Source organism: Delphinus delphis, chromosome 10 (assembly GCF_949987515.2).
Source record: "Delphinus delphis chromosome 10, mDelDel1.2, whole genome shotgun sequence".
Classification (NCBI taxonomy): Eukaryota; Metazoa; Chordata; class Mammalia; order Artiodactyla; family Delphinidae; genus Delphinus; species Delphinus delphis.
The window spans coordinates 52,596,301-52,622,785 of NC_082692.2; the positions used below are offsets into that span (position 1 = coordinate 52,596,301).

Consider the following 26,485-nt stretch of genomic DNA (forward strand, 5'->3'; position numbering starts at 1 on the left):
GATGCGCAGGCTCAGCGGCCATGGCTCATGGGCCCAGCCGCTCTGTGACATGTGGGATCTTCCCAGACCGGGGCATGAACCCGTGTCCCCTGCATCGGCAGGTGGACTCTCAACCACTGCACCACCAGGGAAGCCCTATTTCATTGTTGTTTATGCTGAGTAAGTAGTATTCCATTGTGTATATGTACCACATCTTCTTTATCCATTCATCCGTCAGTGGACATTTAGGTTGTTTCCATGTCTTGGCTATTGTGAGTAGTGCTGCTATGAACATAGGGGTGCATGTATCTTTTTGAATTATAGTTTTCTCTGGGTATATGCCCAGGAGTGGGATTGCTGGATCATATGGTAATTCGATTTTTAGTTTTCTGAGGAACCTCCATACTATTTTCCACAATGGCTGCACCAACTTACATTCCCACCGACAGTGTAGGAGGGTTCCCTTTTCTCCACACCCTCTCTAGCACGTGTTATTTGTAGACTTTTTAATGATGGCCATTCTGAGCGGTGTCAGGTGGTACCTCACTGTAGTTTTGATTTGCATTTCTCTAATGATTAGTGATGTTGAGCATCTTTCCATGTGCCTACTGGCCATCTGTATGTCTTCTTTGGAGGAATGTCTATTAAGGCAGTGGTCCCCAACCTTTTTGGCACCAGGGACCGGTTTCATGGAAGACAGTTTTTCCACTGGGGTGGGGGGTGCAGTGGGATATGATGGTTCAGGCGGTAATGCGAGTGATGGTTAGCGGCATATGAAGCTTCGCTCACTTGCCCGCTGCTCACCACCTGCTGTGTGGCCCCGTTCCTAACAGGCCACGGACCTGTAGTTGTCCGCGGCCCGGGGGTTGGGGACCCCTGTATTAAGGTTTTCTGCCCATTTGTCTTTTTTTAAAAAAGATTTTTTTGATGTGGACCATTTTTTAAAGTCTTTATTGAATTTGCTACAATATTGCTTCTGTTTTATGTTTTGTTTTTTTGCCCACGAGGCATGTGGGAATTGTAGCTCCCTGACCAGGGATCAAACCCGTACTCCCTGCATTAGAAGGTGAAGTCTCAACCACTGGACTGCCAGGGAAGTCCCCTTCTGCCCATTTTTCGATTGCGTTGTTTGTTTTTTTGTTGTTGAGTTGTATGAGCCGTTTGTATATTTTGGAGATTAAGCCCTTGTTGGTCTCATCATTTGCGAATATTTTCTCCCATTCCGTAGGTTGTCTTTTCTTTTCTTTCTTTCTTTTTTTTTTCTTATGGTTTCCTTTGCTGTGTAAAAGCTTGTAAGTTTATTAGGTCCCATTTGTTTATTTTTGTTTTTATTTCTATTGCCTCGGGAGACTGACCTAAGAAAGCATTGGTATGATTTATAAGACCAGCTTTTAATGTAAAGCCATTTAGAATTGGGTGATGAAACTATTTTTAAAAGTAAAATTTTATTTTCTGAGATTTTTCCTAATAAAAAATTTCACATTTATTTTAGTTGTATATGCTAAAACTTTATAAAAAGACATCAAATAACTGTTTAAACTTTAATTCGTATGGATTAAAATATATGTTGGGATACCTCTTGTCATCAGGTTTTTGTTATTGCTTACCACTTTAGCTTGTAAGGCAGATTTATTTTTTGGAAATAATAAAATAACGTATCATACAGTTTTCCCATTTTAATTCATTTTATTTGGATTTTCTCCCTATTTTGGCCTTTCCTTTCTGTATTTGCCTGTGGTTAGGACTTCTCAGAGGAGTTGAGAAGCACAATAAAATATATTTTATTTTACAGGCAGTTTTGGTCTCTTTGCCATCACATGGTATAGTTAAGAGGGATTATATAATGAGATCTGTGTTAATAGACATTACAAGACGTTTCTCTATGTATTAATTTTTCTACTTGTCAAAATTTGGTCTCGCTTTTGGCTGCACTGGGGTGGGGACACATAATTTTTAGTAATTATAACAATAACTCGCTTTCATGGAACCGTTCCACTGTGCCCAGTTTTAGGCTGATCACTTCACGTTTATCTCATTTAACCCTTCTAACATCGCTATGAGATTAACATCATTGTACCCACTTAACAGGCCTAGTTGATTAGGCAGTTTGCCCAAGGTCACATAGTTGGTGAGTGGCAGAGCCAGGATTTGAACTCAACTAGTCTGTCTCCAAAGTCTGATGTCTTAACCATTGCACCATGGCTTCTTCCCAAACTAAAGATTGTACCCAGTGCCTGGCATGAACATACTACCCCAAGAATAAGAGTCTTGGTGTCTTGTCAGCTGAGCCAGCAAGCTCTTTTTCTTTTATGACAGACTCTCTATTATGATGTTGTGTAATGACATCCTGAAGAATTTACTTGGGGTTTTTTTTTTTTTTTTAATAACAGTACAGCCCACCAAAGCTCAGATATGGGCAGCCATAGGTTGGGCTACACTTTTACTTCTGCCTTCCCTGCCTCATTTTGTGTCTCACCTCTACCCTGTGTAGTGTCTACCTCAGCCGCTGCCACTTCCAGCACTGGGGTGGTTGGAGCAGAGGGGTCTGGGGAAGCAGAACAGGGCAGTCATTGGGAAAGCTTTTGTGGGGTCACACTCATGGTTCAAACCCAGCTTTTCCAGTTCTCAGTGCTGCCCGTGTAATTGTGTCTTTCTATTAAATTTTCTGTCTCATGGTTTTCTAGCCAGCAAATGTTTGTCCCACTATATGCCAGTCACTGTTTTAGGTAGTGGGTATCCAGTAGTGAATGAAACAGGGAAGCCTCTGCCCTCATGGAGTTTATGTTCTAGCAGTGGGAAGACAGATAATAAACATACAGATAAGGTGGTGAAGAGTGCTTTGGAGAAAAAGAAAGCTGAGTAAGAGAAAGGAAGTTTTGCAGGATGGGTGAGTGGATGAGAAGTGGGAGGACTTGCTTTTTATGTAGGTGGAAGGGAAGGCCTCTCTGATAAGGTGACATCTGAGCAGAGGATATGTCATGGGAATGCCTAGAGAAAGACCATTTCAGGAAAGGACACAAGTGTAAGGGTCCTGGGGCACTGCCTGGTGTGTTGGAGAAACAGCAAGGAAAACAGTGAGGCTGGAGTGGAGTAAGACGTGGCAAGAGGGAAGACCAAGGTAGTCAGTGAAACCAGATCACCTAGGACTTATAAGCCATTTAAAGGAGTTTGCCTTTTCCTGTGAGGGAAGGGGAAATGATTCGTAAAGTTTAAGAAGAATGACAGAATATGACTTATATTTTATAAAAGGACCATTCTGTCTGCTATGTGGAAAATACATGTGGGGTAGGAGGGAGGGGAGAAAGGACAAGAACAGAGGAGACCAGAGAGGACATTATTATGGTGCAGTCATCCATAGGATTGGCTGTGGAATAGAAAAGAAAAGGAAGTCAAGGATGGTTCAGTGATTTGAGCCTGAGCAATAGGAACAGGTTGTCATTTGCTGAGATGAAGACTATGGGAGGAGTAAATTTAGAGTAGGAATGAAGAAAGGAGTTGGTTTTGGACTTGATAAATTTGTGACCCTTATTAGACATCTAAAATTGAAAGGCACCTAAAGCCACACAGTTATGTTTTCAGAAACAGTGGGATATTTTAAAAACACAAACTTAATTGAATCTTGAAATAATTAGATTTGGAAGAGACTTTTGAGTTTCTCTAGTACAGTCCTTTCATTTTACAAATTAGAAATACTGAGAGGTTAAATGCCTTCCCCAGAGTCAAATAGCCCTTGCTACCTGTTGTGCAGTACAAAGAACCCTAGACTTGGAGTCAGGAGATACAAGTTTATACTGTAGTTTTTCTGGGTTTTTTTTTTTTTTTTTTGGTTGTTGCTTGTTTGTTTTTAATGCTAAACCTTGAGCAAGTCATTTATCTGCTCCAAGTCTGTTTTTCTTCTATCAGAACGGATAATAAAGACTTCCACTTTCTGTTAGGACTTGGAAAGTTGCAAAAATTAGACATTGCTGTTTCTACCCTAACAGTGGGAAAAGATAGAGAAGCTAGAAGATCACAGTTCTTTAAAAACCCTCTAGAGAGCTGAGGACACAAAGAAATCTAAATGAATTAAAATCCAGGATGTAATGTGCCCTTCCCAGAAAAAAGGAGACACATAGGTAACTTTCATCCATGGTGGGGACAGCAGGAGGAAGAAGACTCTGCTATAGACAGCTTGGAGAAATCAGCCAAACTTTTACTGCATGGGGGCTGGAGTGACATTTGGAACCCTGAGGAGCCCCAGCTGCAGAGCTAGGCTGCACCTACCTCTCTTTCCCATGGGCCTTCACTGAGTACATGGATGTAGACCTGTGCTGGAGGCTGGGGCCAAGGGAAGAGAGCTGAGAACATCCTTGTGGTGGGCGGAGCCTTCTGAAGGCTTGGGGCAGGGCAGGAGAGTAGCAGAAACCTCTCTGAGGCGGTAGGGGCTTTCGCCAAATGTAAGGCAGGGCCACAATGGATGGGGCCCAGGGGAGAGCTAAGAAATGTCCCTCTATGGCTATCCAGGTTTTCAATCAGGACAAGGCAAAAGGCTTTCAGACGGTGGAGTTAGAGTAACAGGGCAGAGAGAGAGCTCCTTAAGGAATGGACAGTAGAGGGTGCCTCTGCAGAGCAAAGTACTCCCCAGCTGGTAGCCAGAATGTAAAACAGAGAGTGCTCACTAGCAGCCTGGTTGTACAGCTCAAAGAGATCTAGTGCTCAGATCCCAACTTCTCTTGAAGGTGAGCTTCTGATGTCACCCTAAAAAAATTTTAAACCATTCTTGAACTGAATCTGACTAATGCTACAACAAATCTGAAACCCAGGTCAACTAAAGATTAAAAGGATTCAATACCCACCCCCGCGCCCCCACCCCCCAGCAACCTAATTGAAGGAGGAACTGCCCTTTATGGAGGTAAATTGCTTTAAAAAAATTGAGGTGTAATTGACATATAACATACTAGTTTAAGCTGTACAACAGAATGATTTGATATTTGTATATATTGTACAGTGATCACCACAATAAGTCTAGTTAACATCTGTCACCATACATAGTTAGAGAATTTTTTTTCTTGTGAGGAGAATTTTTAAGATTTACTCTTCTAGCACTTTCAAATATGCCATACAGTATTAACCACTATAGTTACCATGCTGTATATTACATCCCTATGACTTATTCATGTTATAACTGGAAGTTTGTACCTTTTGACCGCCTTCATCCATTTTGCCCACCCTCCCATTCCCCACCTCTGGAACCATAAATCTGTATATATATGAGCTCATTTTTTTTTTATGATTACACATATAAGATCATTTGTCTTTCAAAGTGTTTGTCTTTCATTGTGTGACTTATTTCACTTAGCATAATGCCCTCAAAGTCCATCCATGTTGTTGCAAGTGTGAAAATTTTCCTTCTTTTTTATGGTTGAATAATATTCCATTGTATATATCTACCATATTTTCTTTATCCATTCATTTATCGATAGACATTTCAGTTGTTTCCATATCTTGGCTATTGTACATAATGCTTCAGTGAACATAGGAGTGCCTATATCTTTTGAAACAATGTTTTTGTTTTCTTCAGAAAAATACCCTGAAGTGGAATTCCTGGATCGTATGGTAGTTCTGTTTTTTAATTTGTTGAGGACCTCCATACTGTTTTCCACAGTGGCTGCATCAATTTACATTCCTACCAACAGTGCATAAGGGTTCCCTTTTTTCCACATTCTCACTAATACTTGTTATTTGTTGTCTTTTTGGTAATAGCCATTCTGACAGGTGTGAGGTGGTATCTCATTGTGGTTTTGATTTGTCTTTCCCTGATGATTAGTGATGTTGAGCACCTATTCATGTACTTGTTGGCCATCTGTATGTCTTTGGAAAGATATCTACTTAGATCCTTTCTCCATCTTTTAATTGGATTTCTTGTTGGATATTAACTTCTTATCAAATATATGATTTGTAAAATTATTCAGTAGGTTATATTTTCATTTTGTTGATGGTTTGCTTTGCTGAGCAGAAGCTTTTTAGTTTGATGTAGTCCAACTTGTTTATTTTTGCTTTTGTTGCCTTTTCTTTTGGTGTCAAGTCCAAAAAAATCATCTCCATAACTTATGTCAAGGAGCTTACAGCCTGTTATTTTCTAGGAGTGTTATGTTTTCAGATCTTACATTGAAAGCCTGTCAACCATTCTAAGTTAATTTTTGTGTATGCTATAAGACAGGGATCCAGTTTCATTCTCTTGCATGTGGCTGTCCAGTTTTCCCAGCACCATTTATTGAAGAGACTGTCTTTTCTCCATTGTATATTCTTTCTTCCTTTGTCATAAGTTAATTAACTATAAGTGTGTGGGTTTACTTCTGGGCTGTCTATTCTGTTCCATTGATCTGTGTATCTGTTTTTCTACTAGTACCATACTTTTTGATTACTCTAGCTTTGTAGTATACTCTGAAGTCAGGGAGCATGATTCCTCCAGCTCTGTTCTTCTTTCCCAAGATGGTTTTATTTATTCGAGGTCTTTTGTGTTTCCATACAAATTTTGAGATTATTTGTTCTAGTTCTATGAAAAGTGCCCTGGGTATATTTTGATAGGGATTGCATTGAATCTATAGATTGCCTTGGGTAGTATGGTCACTTTAACAATATTAATTTTTCCAATACAAGAATACAAGGTATATCTTTTCATCTGTTTGTGTCATCTTCAGTTTCTTCACCTTATAGTTTTATAGTCTTAATGTCTTATAGTTTTCTGAATACAGGTCTTTTATCTCCTTAGGTAGGTTTATTTGTAATTATTTTATTCTTTTTAATGAGATGGTAAATGAGATTGTTTCCTTATCTTTTTTTTTTCTTATAAGATTTAATTTTATTTATTTTTGGCTGTGTTGGGTCTTCATTGCTGCACGTGCACTTTCTCTAGTTGTGGCGAGCGGGGGCTACTCCTTGTTGCAGTGCGTGGGTTTCTTGTTGCAGTGGCTTCTCTTGTTGCGGAGCACAGGCTCTAGGTATGCGGATTTCAGTAGTTGCAGCATGCAGGCTCAGTAGTTGTGGTGCATGGGCTTAGTTGCTCTGCGGCATGTGGGATCTTCCTGAACCAGGGATTGAACCCATGTCCCGTGCACTGACGGGTGGATTCCTATCCACTGCGCCACCAGGGAAGTCCCTGTTTCCGTATCTTACAGTTTGTTGTCAATGCATAGAAATGCAACAGATTTCTGTATATCAGTTTTGTATCCTGCAACTTTACCAGATTCATTAATAAGCTGTAGTAGTTTCTGGTGGCATCTTTAGGATTTTCTACACTTAGTATCATGCAAACAGTGACAGTTTTACTTCTTCCTTTCCAAATTTGGATTTATTTCTTTTTCTTATCTGATTGCTGTGGCTAGGACTTCCAGTACTCTGTTGAATAAAAGTGGTGAGAGTGGGCATGTAATTAACCCACCTAAATGCTTTCAGCTTCTCACCATTGAGTATGATGTTAGCTGTGGGTTTGTCATATATGGCCTTTAGTATGTTGATGTATGTTTCCTCTAGGCCCACTTTCTAGAGAGTTTTTATCATAAATCAGTGTCGAATATTGTCAAAAGCTTTTTCTGCATCTGTTGAAATAATCATATGGTTTTTATTCTTCAGTCTGTTAACGTGGTGTATCACATTGATTTTGAAGATATTGAAAAATTCTTGCATCCCTGGGATAAATCCCACTTGATTATGGCATATGATTCTTTTAATGTATTGTGGGGATCAGTTTGCTAATATTGTGTTGAGGATTTTTGCATCTTGTTCATCAGTGATATTGGCCTGTGATTTTCTTTTTTTGTGATATCCTTGGTTTTGGTATCAGGGTGATGCTGGCCTCACAGAATGAATTTGGAAGTGTTCCTTCCTCTGCAGTTTCTTTTTTTGGGGAGGGAGAATAGTTTGAGAAGGATAGGTGTTAACTCTTATGTAAATGTTTAGTAGAATTCACCTGTGAAGCCATCTGGTCCTGGTCTTTTCTTTGTTGGGAGTTTTTAAATTACTGATTCAATTCCATTACTGGTAATTGGTCTGTTCATATTTTCTATTTCTTCCTGGTTCAATCTTGGGAGATTGTACATTTCTAAGAATTTGTCCATTTCTTCTAAGCTGTCCATTTTATTGGCATATAGTTGTTTGATCACTGTTGTCTATGATCCTTTGTATTTCTGTGGTGTCACTTGTAACTTCTTTTTCATCTCTGATTTCATTGGGTTTTCTTGATAAATTTGGCTAAAGGTTTATCGATTTTGTTTATCTTTGCAAAGAACCAACCTTTAGTTTCATTGATCTTTTCTATTTTTTTAGTCTCTATTTCATTTATTTCTGCTCTGATCTTTATGATTTCTTTCCTTCTACTAACTTTGGGTTTTGTTTGTTCTTTCTCTAGTTCCTTTAGATGTAAGTTTAGGTTGTTTGAGATTTTTCTTGTTTCCTGAGGTAAACTTGTATTGCTGTAAACTCCTCTTAGAACTGTTTTTGCTGCATCCCATTGGTTTTGGATCATCGTGTTTTCATTTTCATTTGTCTCTAGGTATTTTTGATTTCCTCTTTGATTTCTCTAATGATCCATTGGTGGTTTAGTAGCATATTGTTTAGCCTCCATGTGTTTGTGTTTTTTGCATTTTTTTCCTTGTAGTTGATTTCTAGTCTCATAGCGTTGTGGTTGGAAAAGATACTTGATATTATTTCAGTTTTCTTAAATTTACTGAGGCTTGTTTTGAAGCCTAACATGTGATCTATTCTGGAGAATGTTCCATGTGCACTTGAAAAGAATGTGTATTCTGCTGCTTCTGGATGGAATGCTTTTTATGTATCAGTTAAGTCCATCTCGTCTAATGTGTCACTTCAGGCCAGTGTTTCCTTATTGATTTTCTATCTAGATGATCTGTTCATTGATGTAAGTGAGGTGTTAAATTCCTCTACTATTATGTTACTGTTGATTTCTCCTTTTATGTCCGTTAATATTTGCCTTATATATTGAGGTGCTCCTGTGTCGGGTGCATATATATTTACAATTGTTCTGTCTTCTTCTTGGATTGATCCCTTGATCTTTGTAACAGTCTTTATTTTAAAGTATGTTTTATCTGATAAAAGTATTGCTATTCCGGCTTTTTTTTGATTTCCATTTGCATGGAATACCTTTTCCATCCCCTCACTTTCAGTCTTTTGTGTCTTTAGATCTGAAGTGAGTCTCTTGTAGGCAGCATATATATGGGTCTTGTTTTTGTATCCATTGAGCCACGCTGTGTCTTTTGATTGGAACATATAGTCTGTTTACAGTTAAGGTAATTATTGATATGTATGTTCTTGTTGCCGTTTTGTTGGTTGTTTGGGGTTTGTTTTGTCTTTTTCTTCTTCTTTTGTTCTTCTCTTGTGATTTGACTATTTTTAGTGTTATATTTGAATTCCTTTTTTTGTGTGTATATCTATTTTTGATTTTTGTTTTGTGGTTACCATGAGATTTTTATATAGCAATCTATATATATGTGATTAAGTTGCTGATCTCTTACTTTCAAATGCGTTTTAATAACCCTGTCTTTGTACTCTTCTCCCCTCACGATTACTGTTTTTATATTATATCTTTTGTCTAATTGTTTCATGTATCCCTTAACTGCTTAGGTGATTTTGATAGTTATTTTACTACCTTCGTCTTTTAACCTTCCTACTCACTTTATGCGTGGATGATTCCCTACCTTTACTGTGTGTTGGCCTTTACTGATGAGCTTTTTCATTTCATAATTTTCATGTTTCTCATTGTGGCCTTTTCTTTTTTCACCAGGAGAAGTTCCTTTAATATTTATTGTAAAGCTGATTTGATGATGCTGAACTCTTTTAGCTTTTGCTTGTTTGTAAAGTTTTTGATCTTTCTATCAAATCTGAACGAGAGGCTTGCTGGGTAGAGTATTTCTTGGTTGTAGGTTGCAAGTTCTTCCCTTTCATCATTTAAAATATATCATGCCACTCCCTTCTGGCCTGCAGGGTTTCTGCTGAAAAATCAGCTGATAGGCTTATGGGAGTTCCCTTGGATGTTATTTGTTGCTTTTCCCTTGCTGCTTTTAAGATTCTCTCTTTAATTTTTTGGTCGTTTTAATTACAGTGTGTCTTGGTGTGTTACTCTTTGGATTAATCTTGTATGGAACTCTCTGCCCTTCCTGGACTTGGATGACCGTTTCCTTTTCCAGGTTAGGGAAGTTTTCACCTGTTAATTCTTCAAATATGTTCTCAGCTCCTATTTATCTCTCTTCTCCTTCTGGGACCCCTATAATGTGAATATTTGTGCACTTGATATTGTCCCAAAGGGCTCTTAAACTGTCCTCATTTCTGTTTGTTCTTTTTCCTTTTTTCTGTTTAGTGGCAGTGATTTCTACTACTCCATCTCTCAGCTTGCTGATCCATTTTTCTGTATCATTTAGTCTACTGTAGATTCCTTCTAGTATATTTTTTATTTCAGTTATTGTGTTCTTCATCTTTCTCTTGTTTTTTATGTTTTCTCTTTGTTAAAAACTTTTAACTTCTTACTCTGTGCATCCATTCTTGTCCTGAGTTCTTTGATCATCTTTATGATCATTACCCTGGACTCTTTCTTGGGTAGATTGCGTGTCTCCACTTCACTAAGTTCTTATTCTAGGGTTTTATCTTGTTCCTTCATTTAGAACATGTTCTTCTGTCACCTCATTTTGCCTAAGTTGCTGGGGTTTTTTTTTTTTTTTTTTTTTTTGCGGTACACAGACCTCTCACTGTTGTGGCCTCTCCCATTGAGGAGCACAGGCTCCGGACATGCAGGCTCAGCGGCCATGGTTCACGGGCCCAGCTGCTTTGTGGCATGTGGGATCTTCCCGGACCGGGGCACGAACCCAGGTCCCCTGCATCGGCAGGCGGACTCTCAACCACTGTGCCATCAGGGAAGCCCCGCTGTTTGTATTTTTATGTATCTGGTGGGTTAATTATGTTTCCTGACCTTGGAGAAGTATTCTTCTGTAGGAGATGTGCTATGCACCCTAGCAGTGCAGTCCCCTATCATGGCCAAACTGTATGTTCTAGCAGTGCCCCCTATGAGGGCTGCATGTTTCCTTCTGTTGTGGCAGGCTGACTATGTGGACAGTCTGGTAGCCTTGGTTGGCCCCTACTCCGGTTGGTTGCCAGGCCATGCTTTGGCCGTGTTTTGGGAGGCTGTTGGCTACTGGTTGGTGGAGCCTAGTCACGAGGCAGCTGACTGCTGTACCCCAGGGGGCCCTGGGGCTAGTCCTGGCTCACTGGTGGGTGGAATCAGGGTCCAGAAAACTTTGGGGCTGTTGCCCACCTACTGATGGGTGAAGCCAGGTCTTGGGATTAATGCCGGACTACTAGCAGTCACAGTTGGGTCCTGGAGTCTGGCTGTAGTGCCCAGGGATCACAGAGCTGGTGTCAGATAACTGGTGTGTGGGGGTGGGGGGTGGGGGCGTTTCCTGACACAGTTGAGTATGGGGTCCAGGGTGTTGGGAAGCTTGTTTTGGCCTGGTAGTGGGAAGGATTGGGGCCCAGCTGGTCCCAGGGTAGGGTCTGGCCTGCTGTGGGCAGGCTGGGTCTGCAGGCTGTGGGATTGTGCCTTTCTTAACGTATGGTGCCTGCCCCCTGGTGGGTGAGACTCGTCCAATGGCTAGAGCAGCCTTCTGGGAGGGCAGGGCTGGTGCCTGCACATTGGTGGGTGGAGCTGGGTCCTAGCCCTCTGGTGGGCAGGGCCATGTTCAGAGGCAGGTGTGGGCTCAGGAAGTTTTAGGCAGCCTGTCTGCTGATAGGTGGGGTTGTGTCCCCATCCAATTAGTTGCTTTGCCTGAGGCATCCCAGCACTGGTGCCTACAGGCCGTTGGATGGGCCAGGTCTTGGTGCTAATGAGCTAGAGGGAGGGTTCCACAGTGGTGCCTGGCAGCACCATTGTCCACGCAGTAGAAGGAGCTCCCAAGATTGGCTGCTGCCAGTGTCTGTGTCCCTAGGGTGAGCCACAGCTCCCCCCCACCTTCCTCCAAGGATACTCTCCTAGACCAGTAGGTAGGTCTGGCCCAGGCTCCTATCAAATTACTGCTTTTGCCCTGGGTTCTAGAACATGTCAGATTTTGTGTGCACCTTTTAAGAGCCAGGTCTCTGTTTCCCCCAGTCCTTTGAGCCTCCCAAAGTTAAGCCCTGCTGACCTTCAAAGCCAAATGCTCTGGGGGCTTGTCTTCTTGGTGCTTGACTCCTGGGCTGCAGAGCCCGATGTGGGGCTTAGAACTCTCACTCCTGTGGGAGAACCTCTGCAATATAATGATTCTCCAGTTTGTGGGTTGCCCACCCCGTGGTATGGGACATGATTATATTGAGAGTCTGCCTCTCCTACCCATCTTGTTGTGGTTCCTCCTTTAATTGTAGAAGATCTTTTTCTGGTAGATTCTGGTCTTTTTCATTGATGGTTGTTCTGCAAATAGTTGTGATTTTGGTATGCTCGTGAGAGAAGGTGAGCTCAGTGTCTTTCTACTCTGCTATCTTGGCCAGTCTCTCCCTTTCTCTGTCAGTTTTTTCTTTTCAGAGAAACATCTCTTAGTTTCATTGATCCTTGTAAATTAATTATTTTTTTATGCACAGTATTTGGTGTGAAATAACAAATTATGAGACATGGAGAGAAACAAAGAAATGTGACCCATGGTCAGGAGAAGAGCTAAGAGAAACAGTCAGTGATGGTCCAGATGTTGAACAGTTGGAATGGATGAACAGTTAGAAAATTTTAGCAGGAAGATGGAAGACTATAAAAAGACTGAACTGGGAATGCTAGAAGTGAAAGTATGACTCAGACATTAAATATTCATTTGATGGGCCTAATAGCAGACTGGCCATAGCTGGCAAACCCCAAGCAGAATAAGTACAAAGCTGAGGAACATTTCTAACTTAACGCTATTAAATCTTCCAATTCATGAACATGGGATGTGTTTCAGTTTATTCAAGCCTTCTTTAATTTCTCACAACAGTGTTTAGTGTAAGTTTTCAATATATAATGTCAGGCACTTCTTTAGTTAAATGTATTCCTAAGTTGTTTTTTGTTTCAGTTTTTTTTTGGCTGTGTTGGGTCTTTGTTGCTGCACGCAGGCTTTCACTAGTTGTGGTGTGCAATCTTCTCATTGCAGTGGCTTCTCTTGTTGTGAGGCACAGGCTCTAGGTGCGCGAGCTTTGGTAGTTGTGGCACACGGGCTCAGTAGTTTCTGCATGCAGGCCCTAGAGCACACAGGCTTCAGTAGTTGTAATGCATGGGCTCAGTAGTTGCGGTGTGCGGGCTCTAGGGTGCGCGGGCTTCAGTAATTGTGGCGCGTGGGGCCAGTAGTTGCGGCTCTTGGGCTCTAGAGCACAGGTTCAGTAGATGTGGCTAACGGGCTTAGTTGCTCCACAGCATGTGGGATCTCTCAAGACCAGGGATCGAACTCATTGTCCCCTGTATTGGCAGGTGGATTCTTAAGCACTGCGCCACCAGGGAAGCCCCTTTTTTTTTTTGATTGAGGAACATTTTAATAATATCCCCTTTTTTTTTTCTGTAGGTTTTCTCAAATAATGATGAAGGCCTTATTAACAAAAAGTTACCCAAAGAACTTCTTTTGAGGTAAGTGTAGATAAACTTTAAAGATTTCAGATATGATTCAGTCATCAAGTTCCAAGACAATCTTCTTTCTCACTATGAGTCCATAGCTTAGAAAAACAGACAGAATTAGCCTAACTGACTTTTTGTTTTTGTTTTATAGAATGCTGTTCAGCTTGTTGTTAAATTTTACTTGGTCTAATCCAGAATGTACTAAGTATGTACGTAGCATTGGTCTGGATTCTTTTTGTAATGTGGTAAGTATTGTAATAATCCTCAGTAGGTGCCACTGTTTGGGTATTAGTAGGTTATCTCAATGTAGTCAGTAACACGAGAAGAGATTATTAAGGTTGTGAGCTCCTGAAGTCATAGACATTTAGATGTTTTTCTGATCAATAATTACACTATATGTTCTTACTGAGCACTTAAAATGCTATCAGCCCAAATATTGATGTTTTTATTCACTTTATGAGAATTATGTGCTAAGTGACACTACCATAGAACAGGCTTTTTGTGCTTTATTTTTTAGCATTACTGAATATACAGTTAATGGTATTTTGCTTGTCGTTTTGGGAAGTAAAGCTATCAGCCAACATTTGTTGAACCTGAGGCACTGCAGTTTCCTTTAGTACTCTGCAAGCATCAAGCAAATCTTATTTAATTTTGGATGTTATATTTTAATTGTTAACAAACAATTAATACACGTACACATGGTAATCTTTGAGTGGCATTTCCCAAACTCTTCATATCACTGATATTTCACAAAACAAAACAAAAAAGCAGGTTTTGTGATCAAGTAAGTATGGGAAAAACTGGGTTAACAAAACCAGTTTCTTTACCACGTAACCTCTCAGAGCCCTAATAGGCTAATATGCATGGTGATGCTCCCAGATGAATAGTTGTGGCATTTCAGATTTACTGACCATGGAACGCTTTTAATATTCCTTGGAAAATGCTGATATATAGTAAGAGATTGAGCAGCTTACTCTGTTCCCTGGCTGTGCTAAATCTCATTTTAACATTTAGGGGATGAGTATGAATGTGTGTTTTGTTTACATGTTGGAGTCCATCATAGAGTTACTCTATAAATGCCACGGATTGCTCACCTTTTCCACCTTGTATGTTAGACTTTTGTTCTTGAGTCAGGAATGGGGTGAAGGCTTAGGGTCTTTGTGGTGGTGATCACATTTTAGGGGCTTCAGGGTGGCATTTCATTAGTCATCAGGTGTTGTTTGACACTGTTGCCGTGAGCTCATTCTACTCAGTTAATAAAGAAGAAAATTAATTCATGGCAGGATCACATGAAAAATACAGCAGTTATGTTTTATTTCAACAAAATAAATATTTGTTTAGTTAAGAGAGAATATTCTTTGGCATTTTAGACCATTTTAAAGTTAAGAAAGTGGTAACAAGGAAGGAATGATATGTTTATCACATAAACCCAGAGGTTCTTAATCAAGCACCGTAAGTTGTTAGAACCAGCGTGGTTAGGGTGGGCTGGCTGTTACTATGCAGCGGTCGGCGATGCCATCCACACCAGACCACAGAGTGAGTGATGTTTCCCAGAATTGTGCAATGTTTCATTCTTAGTCTGAACATTTTTCTAGCACAGACATCAAACTGTAATGTGAATATGTCCTTTTTACCCTTGGGACTCATAACCAGCTTCACACCGACCCACGTTAGTCATTTAACACTGGAGTGTGATTAAACTCCACCCTTCTCCTGAGTACTGCTGCTGTTTGCTAACTTAATACTCTTTCCCTTTTGGTAGGGTTAGCTTTTATACTGTACTCAGCCATGGTACTGTTTCTACCTACTGACCAAGAAGGGCCGGTGGGGGGCGGGGCGGGTGTTGGAATTACATCACTTTCCGTGCTAGTGTGATTTCTGAACTGCCGTTTTAGAAGTATTAGTTCTTTTAAACATCCATGATGGACCCAGCTTTCAAAAATCCTGGAGTTATAGTTTTTGAATTATGCTAAGGCTCATACATAGATGATTTTTAAAAAAGAATTGTCATTTGGGAGCAAATGTTCATAGATTTGCATTCCCACTTCTGTTCTAATTTTGGAGTCTGTAAAGGGAATTTAAATTTTAAAGTACTGCCACAACAGGTCTTCTCTGACTCTTCATTCTCAAAACTAACTCTAGCCAGATATTAATTTTTGTTGGTCTTTATATCATTTCTGCCATTTTACTCTCAGACTTTCTATTCTCAATAGTAGCAGCTCTCCCCTTTCCCGGCTACCCTTTTTAAGCAAAATTTTGAAGAAGGGTTTGAGCCAGGTTACCAAAGCAGACATCTTCATCGTTCGTTAATTCCACAACAAAGTGAGTGAGTGCTACAAATTCCCCACCTCATGGAGCTTAAGTGTTGATTGGTTTTGCTAAGATAAATGATGTCTTCATACTTTCGGTCTGTCTTAGGCTTACATTTTTACTTCATATAGTAGACTTCTTTGTGACAGAGCAGACTGTTGTTCCTGTTCTCGTTGAATTCCTATTTACTTTCAGTCTTACTTCATCAATAGGTGTGAATTCCTTGAGTGTACGATAATCTTATTTGCTTGCAGCCAAGGTCACTTTCTCTTCTGCCATTTTTTACTGCATCTGTTACCACCCTCTTAAATTCTCTGCTAGCTTCCATTACTGGTCATATCAAGTGAAGCTTCAGCTTACCCTCTGGAACCGTTAACAAACCTGGAACTACGTGATTTTTTTATTTTTATTTTTTAATGTTTGTTTGTTTGTTTATTTATTTATTTATTTTGGCTGATCCTGGTTGTAGTTGCGGCACTCGGGATCTTCATTGCGGCATGCGGGATCTTTTAGTTGCAGCATGCTGACGACTTAGTTGTGGTATGCATGTGGGATCTAGTTCCCCAAACAGGGATCGAACCCAGGCCCCCTGCATTGGGAGCGTGGAGTCTTATCCACTGGACCACCAGGGAAGTACCTGGAACTATGCACTTTTCATCTCTCTATATCACTTTGAATCCACTCAGAAAAAATCTGAGTTTTTTTATCTGATCATCTTATTGCTAGTTTTAAGACTACCCGATATTATTAATTCACAGGTCCCTTCTGCTACCCATTTTTAGTTTGTTACTTAACAAGCTTTTACATTTGCTTTTTCTATCCAGCTTTTACTTATAAATTAAAGATATTCAAGTTCTCCCTCTCTACCTTTCACTCTCCCACAGTTCAACAAATAGCTTGTAATTTTACTGTTCCTAGGGAGTCAGTTATATAATGCTTATAACAATGGGAATATATAGTTTGTTGTAATGTCTATATCTGTTAGTGAGTTGGGTTCTCCTTGCATGTATTTATCCTCGTTGTTATTGTCTGTATTTTGGAGCTAAACTTGCTTGAGATTTCAGCTCTCCCCATTTACTAGTTGTGTGACCTTAAAGTGACTTCACTCTCTGGGCCATAATTTCCCATATCTGTAATAGTAATAGTTCTTACCTTAGGGGGTTGTTGGCTGGCTCTGAGTACCTGGCGTTTAATAAATGTTAAATAAATGTTATCTCTTATTATTATTTTTAAAAAATATTTATTATTTATTTGACTGCGTCAGGTCTTAGTTGCAGCATGCAGAATCTTTCGTTGTGGCACGCGGGCTTCTCTCTAGTGGCGGCACGTGGGCTCTCTAGTTGTGGCACAGGCTCTAGAGTGCACAGGCTCAGTAGTTGCACTGTGTGGGCTCATTAGTTGCAGCACATGGGCTTAGTTGCCCTGCAGCATGGAGGAGCTTAGTTCCCCAACCAGGGATCGAACATGCGTCCCCTGCATTGGAAGGTGGATTCTTAACCACTGGACCACCAGGGAAGTCCCTCTTATTATTATTAATTAATATCAATTTTGGATCTCTGAATACTTAATAAATACTGTTGACAGTGCAGTTGGTTTTAATACAAACAACTGAAAAAAGCAAGCTGTCCTGATATGGATCTTAACATATGCTACTGATAACAGTCTCAGTAAAATACCTGATTATTAAGTAAGTTAATGTAGCCCGGTGCTTCATTTCATCAACCTACACTAATTCAGTCTCAATGGAAATTGTATACTACCATCTGACATTAAACTGACTACTACTGGAGCTTGAGCAGAATAGTGGTGGTATTATGACAACTGTTAATTATTTTGTATTATAAAAAAGGCAGTCTCTTGGAAGGAAACATTCCTCTTTTGAGAAAAGTCTTATATGAGCAAATATTGGCTCACAACTCAGATTATAAATTTTAATATTAATTTGTTTGACCTTAAGTTTTTACTTCTGTTATGGTTGCTCTCAGGCGCTAGTGATAAAATGAAAATGCATGTAAACTTCATAGGAATAGGGAGTGCTACATGCAGTAAATATTTTAAAACGTTCTGAGAAGACATGGCTTTTGTTAGTAATAAATAATAAACCTCTTATTAGAGGTATTAGACATATTTTTAAAAACTAAATCACCGTTATCTGTATAATTGTATTTCCTTTTAAAATGCATGTGGGGACTTCCCCAGCGGTCCAGTGGTTAAGACTCCGAGCTTCCAATGCAAGGGGTGCGGTTTCGATCCCTGGTTGGGGAACTAAGATCCCACATGCCGTGTGGCATGTCCAAAAAATAAAAAATAAAACAAAAATGTGGATCCATGACAAAATTAAATCCTGATCATGTTTGTTAGCTTGATGAAGGAAGGTTTGATGGCCTCAAACAGGAGAGGTGAGGCTAATCATTTCGGGCAAATGGAATCAACTACAAAATTACCTATAATTTGGCGGTTTTACTAGTTTGCTAGGGAAAATTGTAAAATGAAGAAAAATTACAAGCTATTTGTTGAACTGTGTGAGAGTGAAGGATAGAGAGGGAGAACTTGAATATCTTTTATAAGTGAAAGCAGGATAGAAAAGGCAAATGTAAAACTTGTTAAGTACAAACTAGAAATGGGTAACAGAAGGGATCTGTGAATTAATAATATTGAGTAGTCTTAAAACTAGCAATAAGATGATCAGATGAAAAAAAAACTCATAGATTTTTTCTGAGTGGGTGTTCTTGCCTGCTGGTTGGTTGCAGCACTCCATGGACTTTTTCAAGGACTGGTACCTACACCTCCTGCTGCCTGTGATGCCTTATATATATTCCAAGGCAGCCTAACAGGTAAGATGATCTTTTGGGGGTACATATTACAAATTCATGTTTAAACATCTATGCAGACTTTTCTTTTTTGTTAAAGAGGTTTTTTTGGTTTGTTCATTTTTATTGTTGTTATTTATTTATTTATTTTTACCGTGCATGAGGACCAAATTAATGTGTGTTGAAATCAGATGCAGAAGCTTAAAGGCCCTTCCTCTGTATACTATTATGTACTGTTTTAGGGTTGACATCTAAGTCCGAATCATGGCAGAGGCAAATCTTCCTTAGTCTCGGTTGGGGTTATGCTTATACATTAGACCTCTGATGATGCCTTTAGATTTTTAAATGTACATTGAGGTGGCATGAAACACCAGTAGAGCTCCACAGATAGGAAGGATGGATCTAGTACATTCTACTCCAGAGCTTTATCCCTGGAAAGTTATGTTAGAGACCTGTTAGTTTAAAAGCTGTGAATTCAGTAGTTAAAACAGAAAAGATTGGGAAGTTTGATTCTTTGAATAGTAAAATATGGCAAAATATACCACCAAAGATAAATAGCATAGTAGTAGGTGAAATAATTCGAATACACATTATAAGCAAAGGCTATCTTCTTCAACATACACGCGCGCACACACACACACACACACACACACACACACACATACATCAGTTCTTAAAAATTATTAAGAATGAGGTGGATTAGCTCTTAGAAAAAGTTTGAAGAGGATCTGAACAAAGGAAGAAATACAAATGGCCAATAAATGTATGAAATTCCACTCGCTCCGAGTGGAATTGTTGGGGGTCATAGACTGTACAGGTTTTTAACTTCATATAGTAATGTTGTTTTTCCAAAGTGGTCTTATCAATTTGCCTTCATACAAACAATGGCTAAGAGACTCGGTTGAGTTGTTCCTTTCAAAAATTTAGTGTTTTTACATGTCTTAAGTATAGAATAGCATCTCATTGTGCTCTTTTTTTTTGCGGTACGCGGGCCTCTCACTGTTGTGGCCATTCCCGTTGCGGAGCACAGGCTCCGGACGCACAGGCTTAGCGGCCATGGCTCACGGGCCCAGCCGCTTCGCGGCATGTGGGATCTTCCCGGACCGGAGCACGAACCCATGTCCCCTGCATTGGCAGGCGGACTCTCAACCACTGCGCCACCAGGGAAGACCCCCTTTCTTGTTTTTAATACTACTGTATCATCTACATCTTTTCATCCAGTTTTTTCAAATAGTGTCTCCATTTAATAATCTTTTTAAGAGGATAATTTGGTGTTTTAATGATTAAAACAAGTATTTTATTCACTGCGATTATTATTGCAACTTTCTATCAATTTCTTTTTTATCTTACTAATTTTGCTTCTCTCCTCCTTAAAACCTTTCCTGTTGCCTTTAGTGTAAATTCCATGTAAATTGTTATGACTTAAATTATTCTCCCAGAACTGTCCACTTATTATCTCTTACTCTATCTCATCTCTCACTCTTTTCCAACTTCCTTGTAAACTCTGGCAACTCTGAGTTATTTCCAGTCCCTGAAAATGTCATTCCCTAATTTATTCTCTCCCATGTTCATTCTCCTTCTTGAAAGTGCCAATTTTTTAAAAAATTTATTTTTTATTGAAGTGTAGTTGAATTACAATGTGTTAATTACTGCTGTACAGCAAAGTGATTCAGTTATACATATGTGTACATTCTTTTTCATATTCTTTTCCATTATGGTTTATCACAGGGTATTGAATATAGTTCCCAGTGCTATACAGTAGGACCCTGTTGTTTATCTATCCTATATATAATAATTTGCATCTGCTAATCCCAAACTCCCACTCCATCCCTCCCCTCCCCTCCCCTTGGCAACCACAAGTCTGTTCTCTCTGTCCCTGATTCTGTTTCTGTGTCATAGATAGGTTCATTTGTGTCATATTTTAGACTCCACATATGTGACATCATATGGCATTTGTCTTTCTCCTTCTGACTTACTTCCCTTAGTATGATAATCTCTAGTTGCATCCGTGTCGTTGCAAATGGCATTATTTCATTCTTTTTTATGGCTGAGTAATATTCCATTGTATATATGTACCACATCTTCTTTATCCATTCATTTGTTGATGAGCATTTAGGTTGTTTCCATGTCTTGGCAATTGTGAATAGTGCTGCTATGAACATAGGGGTGCATGTATCTTTTTGAATTGTAGTTTTGTCTGAATATATGCCCAGGAGTGGGATTGCTGGATCATATGGTAATTCTGTATTTAGTTTTCTGAGGAACCTCCATACTGTTCTCCATAGTAGCTGCACCAACTTGCATTCCCACCAACAGTGTAGGAGGGTTCCCTTTTCTCCACACCCTCTCCAGCATTTGTTATTTATAGAGAAAGTGCTAATCTTTTGCTCACCCCTTCTTTCACCTAGTTCAACCTAAGACTTTCCCTATGTTTAGGGCCATGTTCTCTCCCTCTTGAGTGTGTATATAGGTTCTCTAAACATGTTATAATTTCTTGTGTTTGTCCTGGATTTTATGTTGCATAACACAGTAAATCTAATCTTTTTTTTAAAAAATTGAGATTATATGTATATATATATATAATTGACGTAGGTGTATGATATAATGATATTTGTACATACTGCACAGTGATCACCACAATAAGTCTAGTTAACATCTGTCACTGTACATAGTTACAGAGGTTTTTTTCTTGTGAGGAGAACTTTTAAGATTTACTCCCTTAGCTTTGAAGTATGCAGTACAGTGTTATTACCTATAATCACCATGCTGCATGTTACATCCCCATGACTTATTCATGTTATAACTGGAGGTTTGTACCTTCTGACCCCCTTCACCCATTTTGCCCACCCTCCCACCACCTCTGGCACAGATCTGTTCTCTGTATCTATTAGCTCAGTTTTGTTTTGTTTTTTTATCTAGATTCCACATATAAGTGAGATCATATGGTATTTGTCTCTCTCTCTGTGACTTATTTCACTTAGCATAATACGCTTGAGGTCCATCTGTGTTGTCACAAATGGCAAGAGTTCATTCTTTTTTATGGCTGAATAATTTTCATATATGTATCTGTATCTCACATTTTTTAATTCATTCATCCATTGATAGACACTTAGGTTGCTTCCATATCTTGGCTGTTGTAAATAATGCTACAGTGAACATGATAGTGTGTATCTTTTGGGTTATGTTTTCATTTTCTTCAGATAAATACCCACAAGTGGAATTGCTGGATCATATGGTAGTTCTGTTTTTAAATTTTTGAGGAACTGCTGTACTGTTCTCCATAGTGGCTGCACCAATTTATATTCCCACTGATAGTACCCAAGCATTCCTTTTTCTCCACATCCTCGCCAATACTTATTTCTTGTGTTTTTGATAGTAGCAATTCCAGTAGGTGAGAGGTGATATCTCACTGTGGTTTTGATTTTCATTTCCCTGATGATTAGTGTTGTTGAGCATATTTCATGTACCTCTTGGCCATTTGTGTGCCTTCTTTGGAAAAATGTCTATTTAGATCCTCTGCCCATTTTTTAATTGAATTTTTTTTTGCTATTGGGTGGTATGAGTTCTTTATAGATTTTGGGTATTAACTCATCAGATATATGGTTTGCAAATATTTTCTCCCAGTCAGTAGGTTGCCTTTTCATTTTGTTGATGGTTTCCTTTGCTGTGCAGAAGCTTTTTAGTTTGATGTAGTCCCACTTGTTTATTTTTGCTTTTGTTGCCTTTGCTTTTAGTGTCAAATCCAAAATATCATCTTCAAAACTTAGGTCAAGAAGCTTACCCTCTATGTTTTCTTCTAGGACTTTTATGGTTTCAGGTCTTACATTCAAGTCTTTTCATCCATTTTAAGTTAATTTTTGTGGTTGTGAGACAGGAGTCCAGTTTCATTCTTTCACATATGGCTGTCCAGTTTTCCCAGCACCATTTATTGAAGAGACTGTTCTTTCCCCATTGTATGTCTTGGCTCCTTTGTCATAAATTAATTGACCATATATGTGTGGGTTTGTTCCTGGGCTCTTTATTATGTTTCATGGATCTATGTATCTGTTTTTATGCCCAGAACATTGTGTACATTAGTATATATTTGTGTATGGTAGTATGTGTATTGGGCATGTTTATTTGTATATGGGAATGTATCTGAATGTGTACTTATGTGTGTGTATGCATATGTATGCCTGTGTGTGTGAGAACATTCAAGGCAGAGGAAACAGCTTGCAAAAAATCATGCTGTATTTGGGAAATCTTGCACAGTTTAGTTTCCTTCTACTCTTGGCCCATATATATATTTATTTGTGCTTAGTTGGAAGTGCTTGGAATGTAGCATTTTCCTCTGAGCTTTTTCCTACCTAACATTTAATGATTACTCTTCCCTATTACCACATACTTTTCATAATTACCACTTCAATGGCTGCTTAATAGTCCATGGAGTTTATGTCATGATTTACTTAACCTTTCGGTTGCTTTTTAAAAATTTTAGATAATGCTGAAATAAAATTTTAGAAAATGCTGAAATTAAAATTTTTTGTTTTGTTGAATTATTTCTTTATGATAACTTCCTGAAGAGGAATTACTGGATCAAAGGAGGAGAACATTTTTACAGCTCTTGATAAAGCCAGTGTTTCCAAAGGTGGTAACAGTTTTTAAAAAATATGTATTTGTATTTGACATATAACATTGTATGAATCTAAGGTGTACAACATGTTGATTTGGTACATTTATATATTGTAATATGATAGCCATTGTAGTGTTAGCTACCTATGAACACCACATAATTATCATTTATTTTTTGTGATGGGAATAATTAAGATCTAGTCTCCTAGCATGTTTGGTCTTAATACTACAGTATTGTTGTCTGTAATCACTATACTGTTTATTAGATCTCTAGGACTTACGTATCTAGTAGTTGCAAGTTCGTATCCTTAAACAACATCTGTACTATTCCCCCTCCCCCCAGACCCTGGTAACCACCATTTTACTCTATTTTTATGAGTTTGACTTTTAGGTCCACATATAAGTGATATCGTACAGTATTTGTCTTTCTCTGACTTATCTTACTTGGCATAATGTCCTCAGAATCCATCCATGTTGTCACAGAGGGCAGAATTTTCTTCTTTCTCGTGGCTGAGTAATATTTTATTGTAAGTATTACTACATCTTTATCTGTTAATTGGTTGACAGGCACTTATGTTGTTTCCATATCTTGGCTCTTGTAAATGATGCTGCAGTAAACATGGGAGGCCATATATCTCTTCAATATCCTTTTTTTATTTCATATGCCCAGAAGTGGAATTGCTGAATCATATGGTAATTCTATTTAAAATTTTTTCAGGAACATTCATATTGTTTTCTGTAGTAGGTGAACTAATTTACATTCCCACCAACAGTGTACAAGCGTTCCCTTTTCTCTACATCCTCTTGTCTTCTTGATGACATTGGTTTTATTATTTTCTATTATTTTCTTTTTTCTTTTTTAACGATTTCCACTCCTAGCTTTTTAAATCCCATTCTTTGTCTTTCTTTCGGTTAACTGTGTTTTCTTTAGCTTGCCTAAGTTGGACATTTAGCTAGTTATTTTTCAACTCCCTCATCTAATAATAGATAAGTTCTTTGAGTGATAGTCTCAAAGCTCTACTTCTGTTGAATTTCACAAGTTTTGAAGTTTAGTGTTTCTTTTTACTGTTCAGTTTCAAGTATTTATCAATTTCCATTATTGCTTCTTTGAAACATTTTTTTCTTAAAAATGTTTTTATTATGAAGTATAATATATAGTTGGAGAACCACACAAAACATAAATATTAGACAAATACCCTAGCCATCACTTAGGTCAGTAAATAAAACTTTGCCAGTCACCAAAGAAGCACCTCCATTTCTCATCCAAATGATAACTGCTTCCCTCTCCAGAAATAACACTTTCTTGACTTTTATAGCTTTCACTGTATTTTCATTTCTTTATAGATCTATCATCCATATGTGCATCCTTAGTCATTACAGTTTAGTCTCGCCCATTTTTTTTTTTGGCGGTTCTATAACTTTATTTGACAATCAACAGTTCTCATCCATATCAACTGTCTGTAGATTTTTGAAAATGGTGACAAGTACATAGGTAACCGACATGTAGAGCTTGTTTGGTGAATCTTCATCTTCATTACATTTTTCTGGACAACTGCACACAGATACGGTATGGGACAGTCCTTATTCCTTTGGCCCAGACAGCTTTGTTGAGCCTGGTGTCAGTGTGTACATCTGGAGTTCCCATCTCCTTCATGATGAATTTTTGGATTTCTTTGAGTGCCTGAGGGGCACGCTTCTTGAAACTCACTCCATGGATGTGCTTATGAATGTTGATAGTGTATTCTGTGGTCACCACCTCGTTGATGGCAGACTGGCCCTCCTTCTTCTTGCCACCCTTCTTTGCGGGAGTCATCCTGCTGGGCTCCAGTTGGAAAAAAACAGCTAGTCTTGCTCATTTAATAAATCTTTAAGTCTCTAATAATCAACAGGTCTCCTGTCCATCTCTTTCTGTTCTACATGTTTTATCTGTTGAAGAACTTGGGTTATTTGATATGTATTGTGGAAGTTCCCACAGTCTGGGTTTTGCTAATTGCAGCCTCATGGTGCAATTTCAGCATGTTTCCTTTATCTGTATTTCTTGGAAATTGACAGCTGGATCCAGAGGTTTGATCAGACTCAGGTTCTATCCCTTTAGTAAGACTATGTGGTGGTGTGTTCTTTTATTAGGAGTTACACAATGTTTGGTTTCCTTTTTTTGTGCTGGCATCTATGTATGCTTATTGCCTAGATCATTAACTTATTGGGGCTGCAAAATGATGATATTCTGATTCTTTTTCTTCATTTATTAGTTGGACTGCTTTAAAAAATTTTTTTTATTGGAGTATAGTTGATTTACAGTGTTGTTAGTTTCAGGTGTATAGCATAGTGAATCAGTTATATATCCACTCTTTTTTTTTAGATTCTTTCCCATATAGGCCATTACAGAGTATTGAGTTCCCTGTGGTATACAGCAGGTTCTTATTAGTTATCTATTTTATATATAGTAGTGTGTATATGTCAATCCCAATCTCCCAAATTATCCCTACGCCTCTTATCCCCTGGTAACCATGTTTGTTTTCTACATCCATGACTGTACTTCTGTTTTGTAAATAAGTTCATTTGTACCCCTTTTCTTTAGATTCCATGTATAAATGATATCATATGATATGGAATACTTTTATAAAGAATTACTTCACTTCTGTTTGATTACACAGTGATACAGTTTATGTAGAAGAAAGGCAGGATAAATGCTTGACGTTCTTTTCCTTTATTTACCAGTTTCGAAATAATGAGATATGTGAAGGTATGACGTGAGAAACAAAACGTTTTCATAGTTTCAACTAATCTCCCACAAGATATATATTAATTGCAGAGGGAAAAAATGTAATTTTATAATGGGGCACACCGGCAGAAATCATCTTAACCAAGTGATCAAAGTTGGCATCATCACTAATAGGACAAATGTACACCATATGCCCCTGATGTAATGCACAAGAAGAGCACAATGTCATTTCTGTGGCATTCCTGACAAAAATTATAACTTGAGTCTAATCGTGAGGAAATATTAGACACATGGCAGAACATTCTACAGAGTAACTGGCTATATGCTTCAGAAGTAGCAAAGTCATGAAAGATAAAGACTGAAAAAATGTTTTAGATTAGAAGAGACTAAAGAGACGTGGCAGATAAATGCAATATGTGATCCTGGGCCGGAAAAAAAAGTTTTTCTTTTGTTTTAAGGACCATTAAT

General features: G+C 38.6%; 1 protein-coding gene and 1 pseudogene across 3 annotated transcripts in view; one reads left to right on the top strand and one right to left on the bottom strand.

Annotated features, from left to right (window-relative positions):
• Positions 1–26,485, top strand: part of FBXL2 (F-box and leucine rich repeat protein 2) — a 78,582-nt gene that overhangs the window by 3,308 nt on the left and 48,789 nt on the right. For all 3 annotated transcript variants that reach the window (XM_060022109.1, XM_060022110.1, XM_060022111.1), the window contains exon 2: positions 13,515–13,576. In XM_060022109.1, coding sequence (XP_059878092.1) covers positions 13,515–13,576 — 62 coding nt within the window. The remainder of the gene's footprint in view (positions 1–13,514; positions 13,577–26,485) is intronic.
• LOC132431850 (large ribosomal subunit protein eL31-like) lies at positions 24,727–25,117 on the bottom strand (annotated as a pseudogene).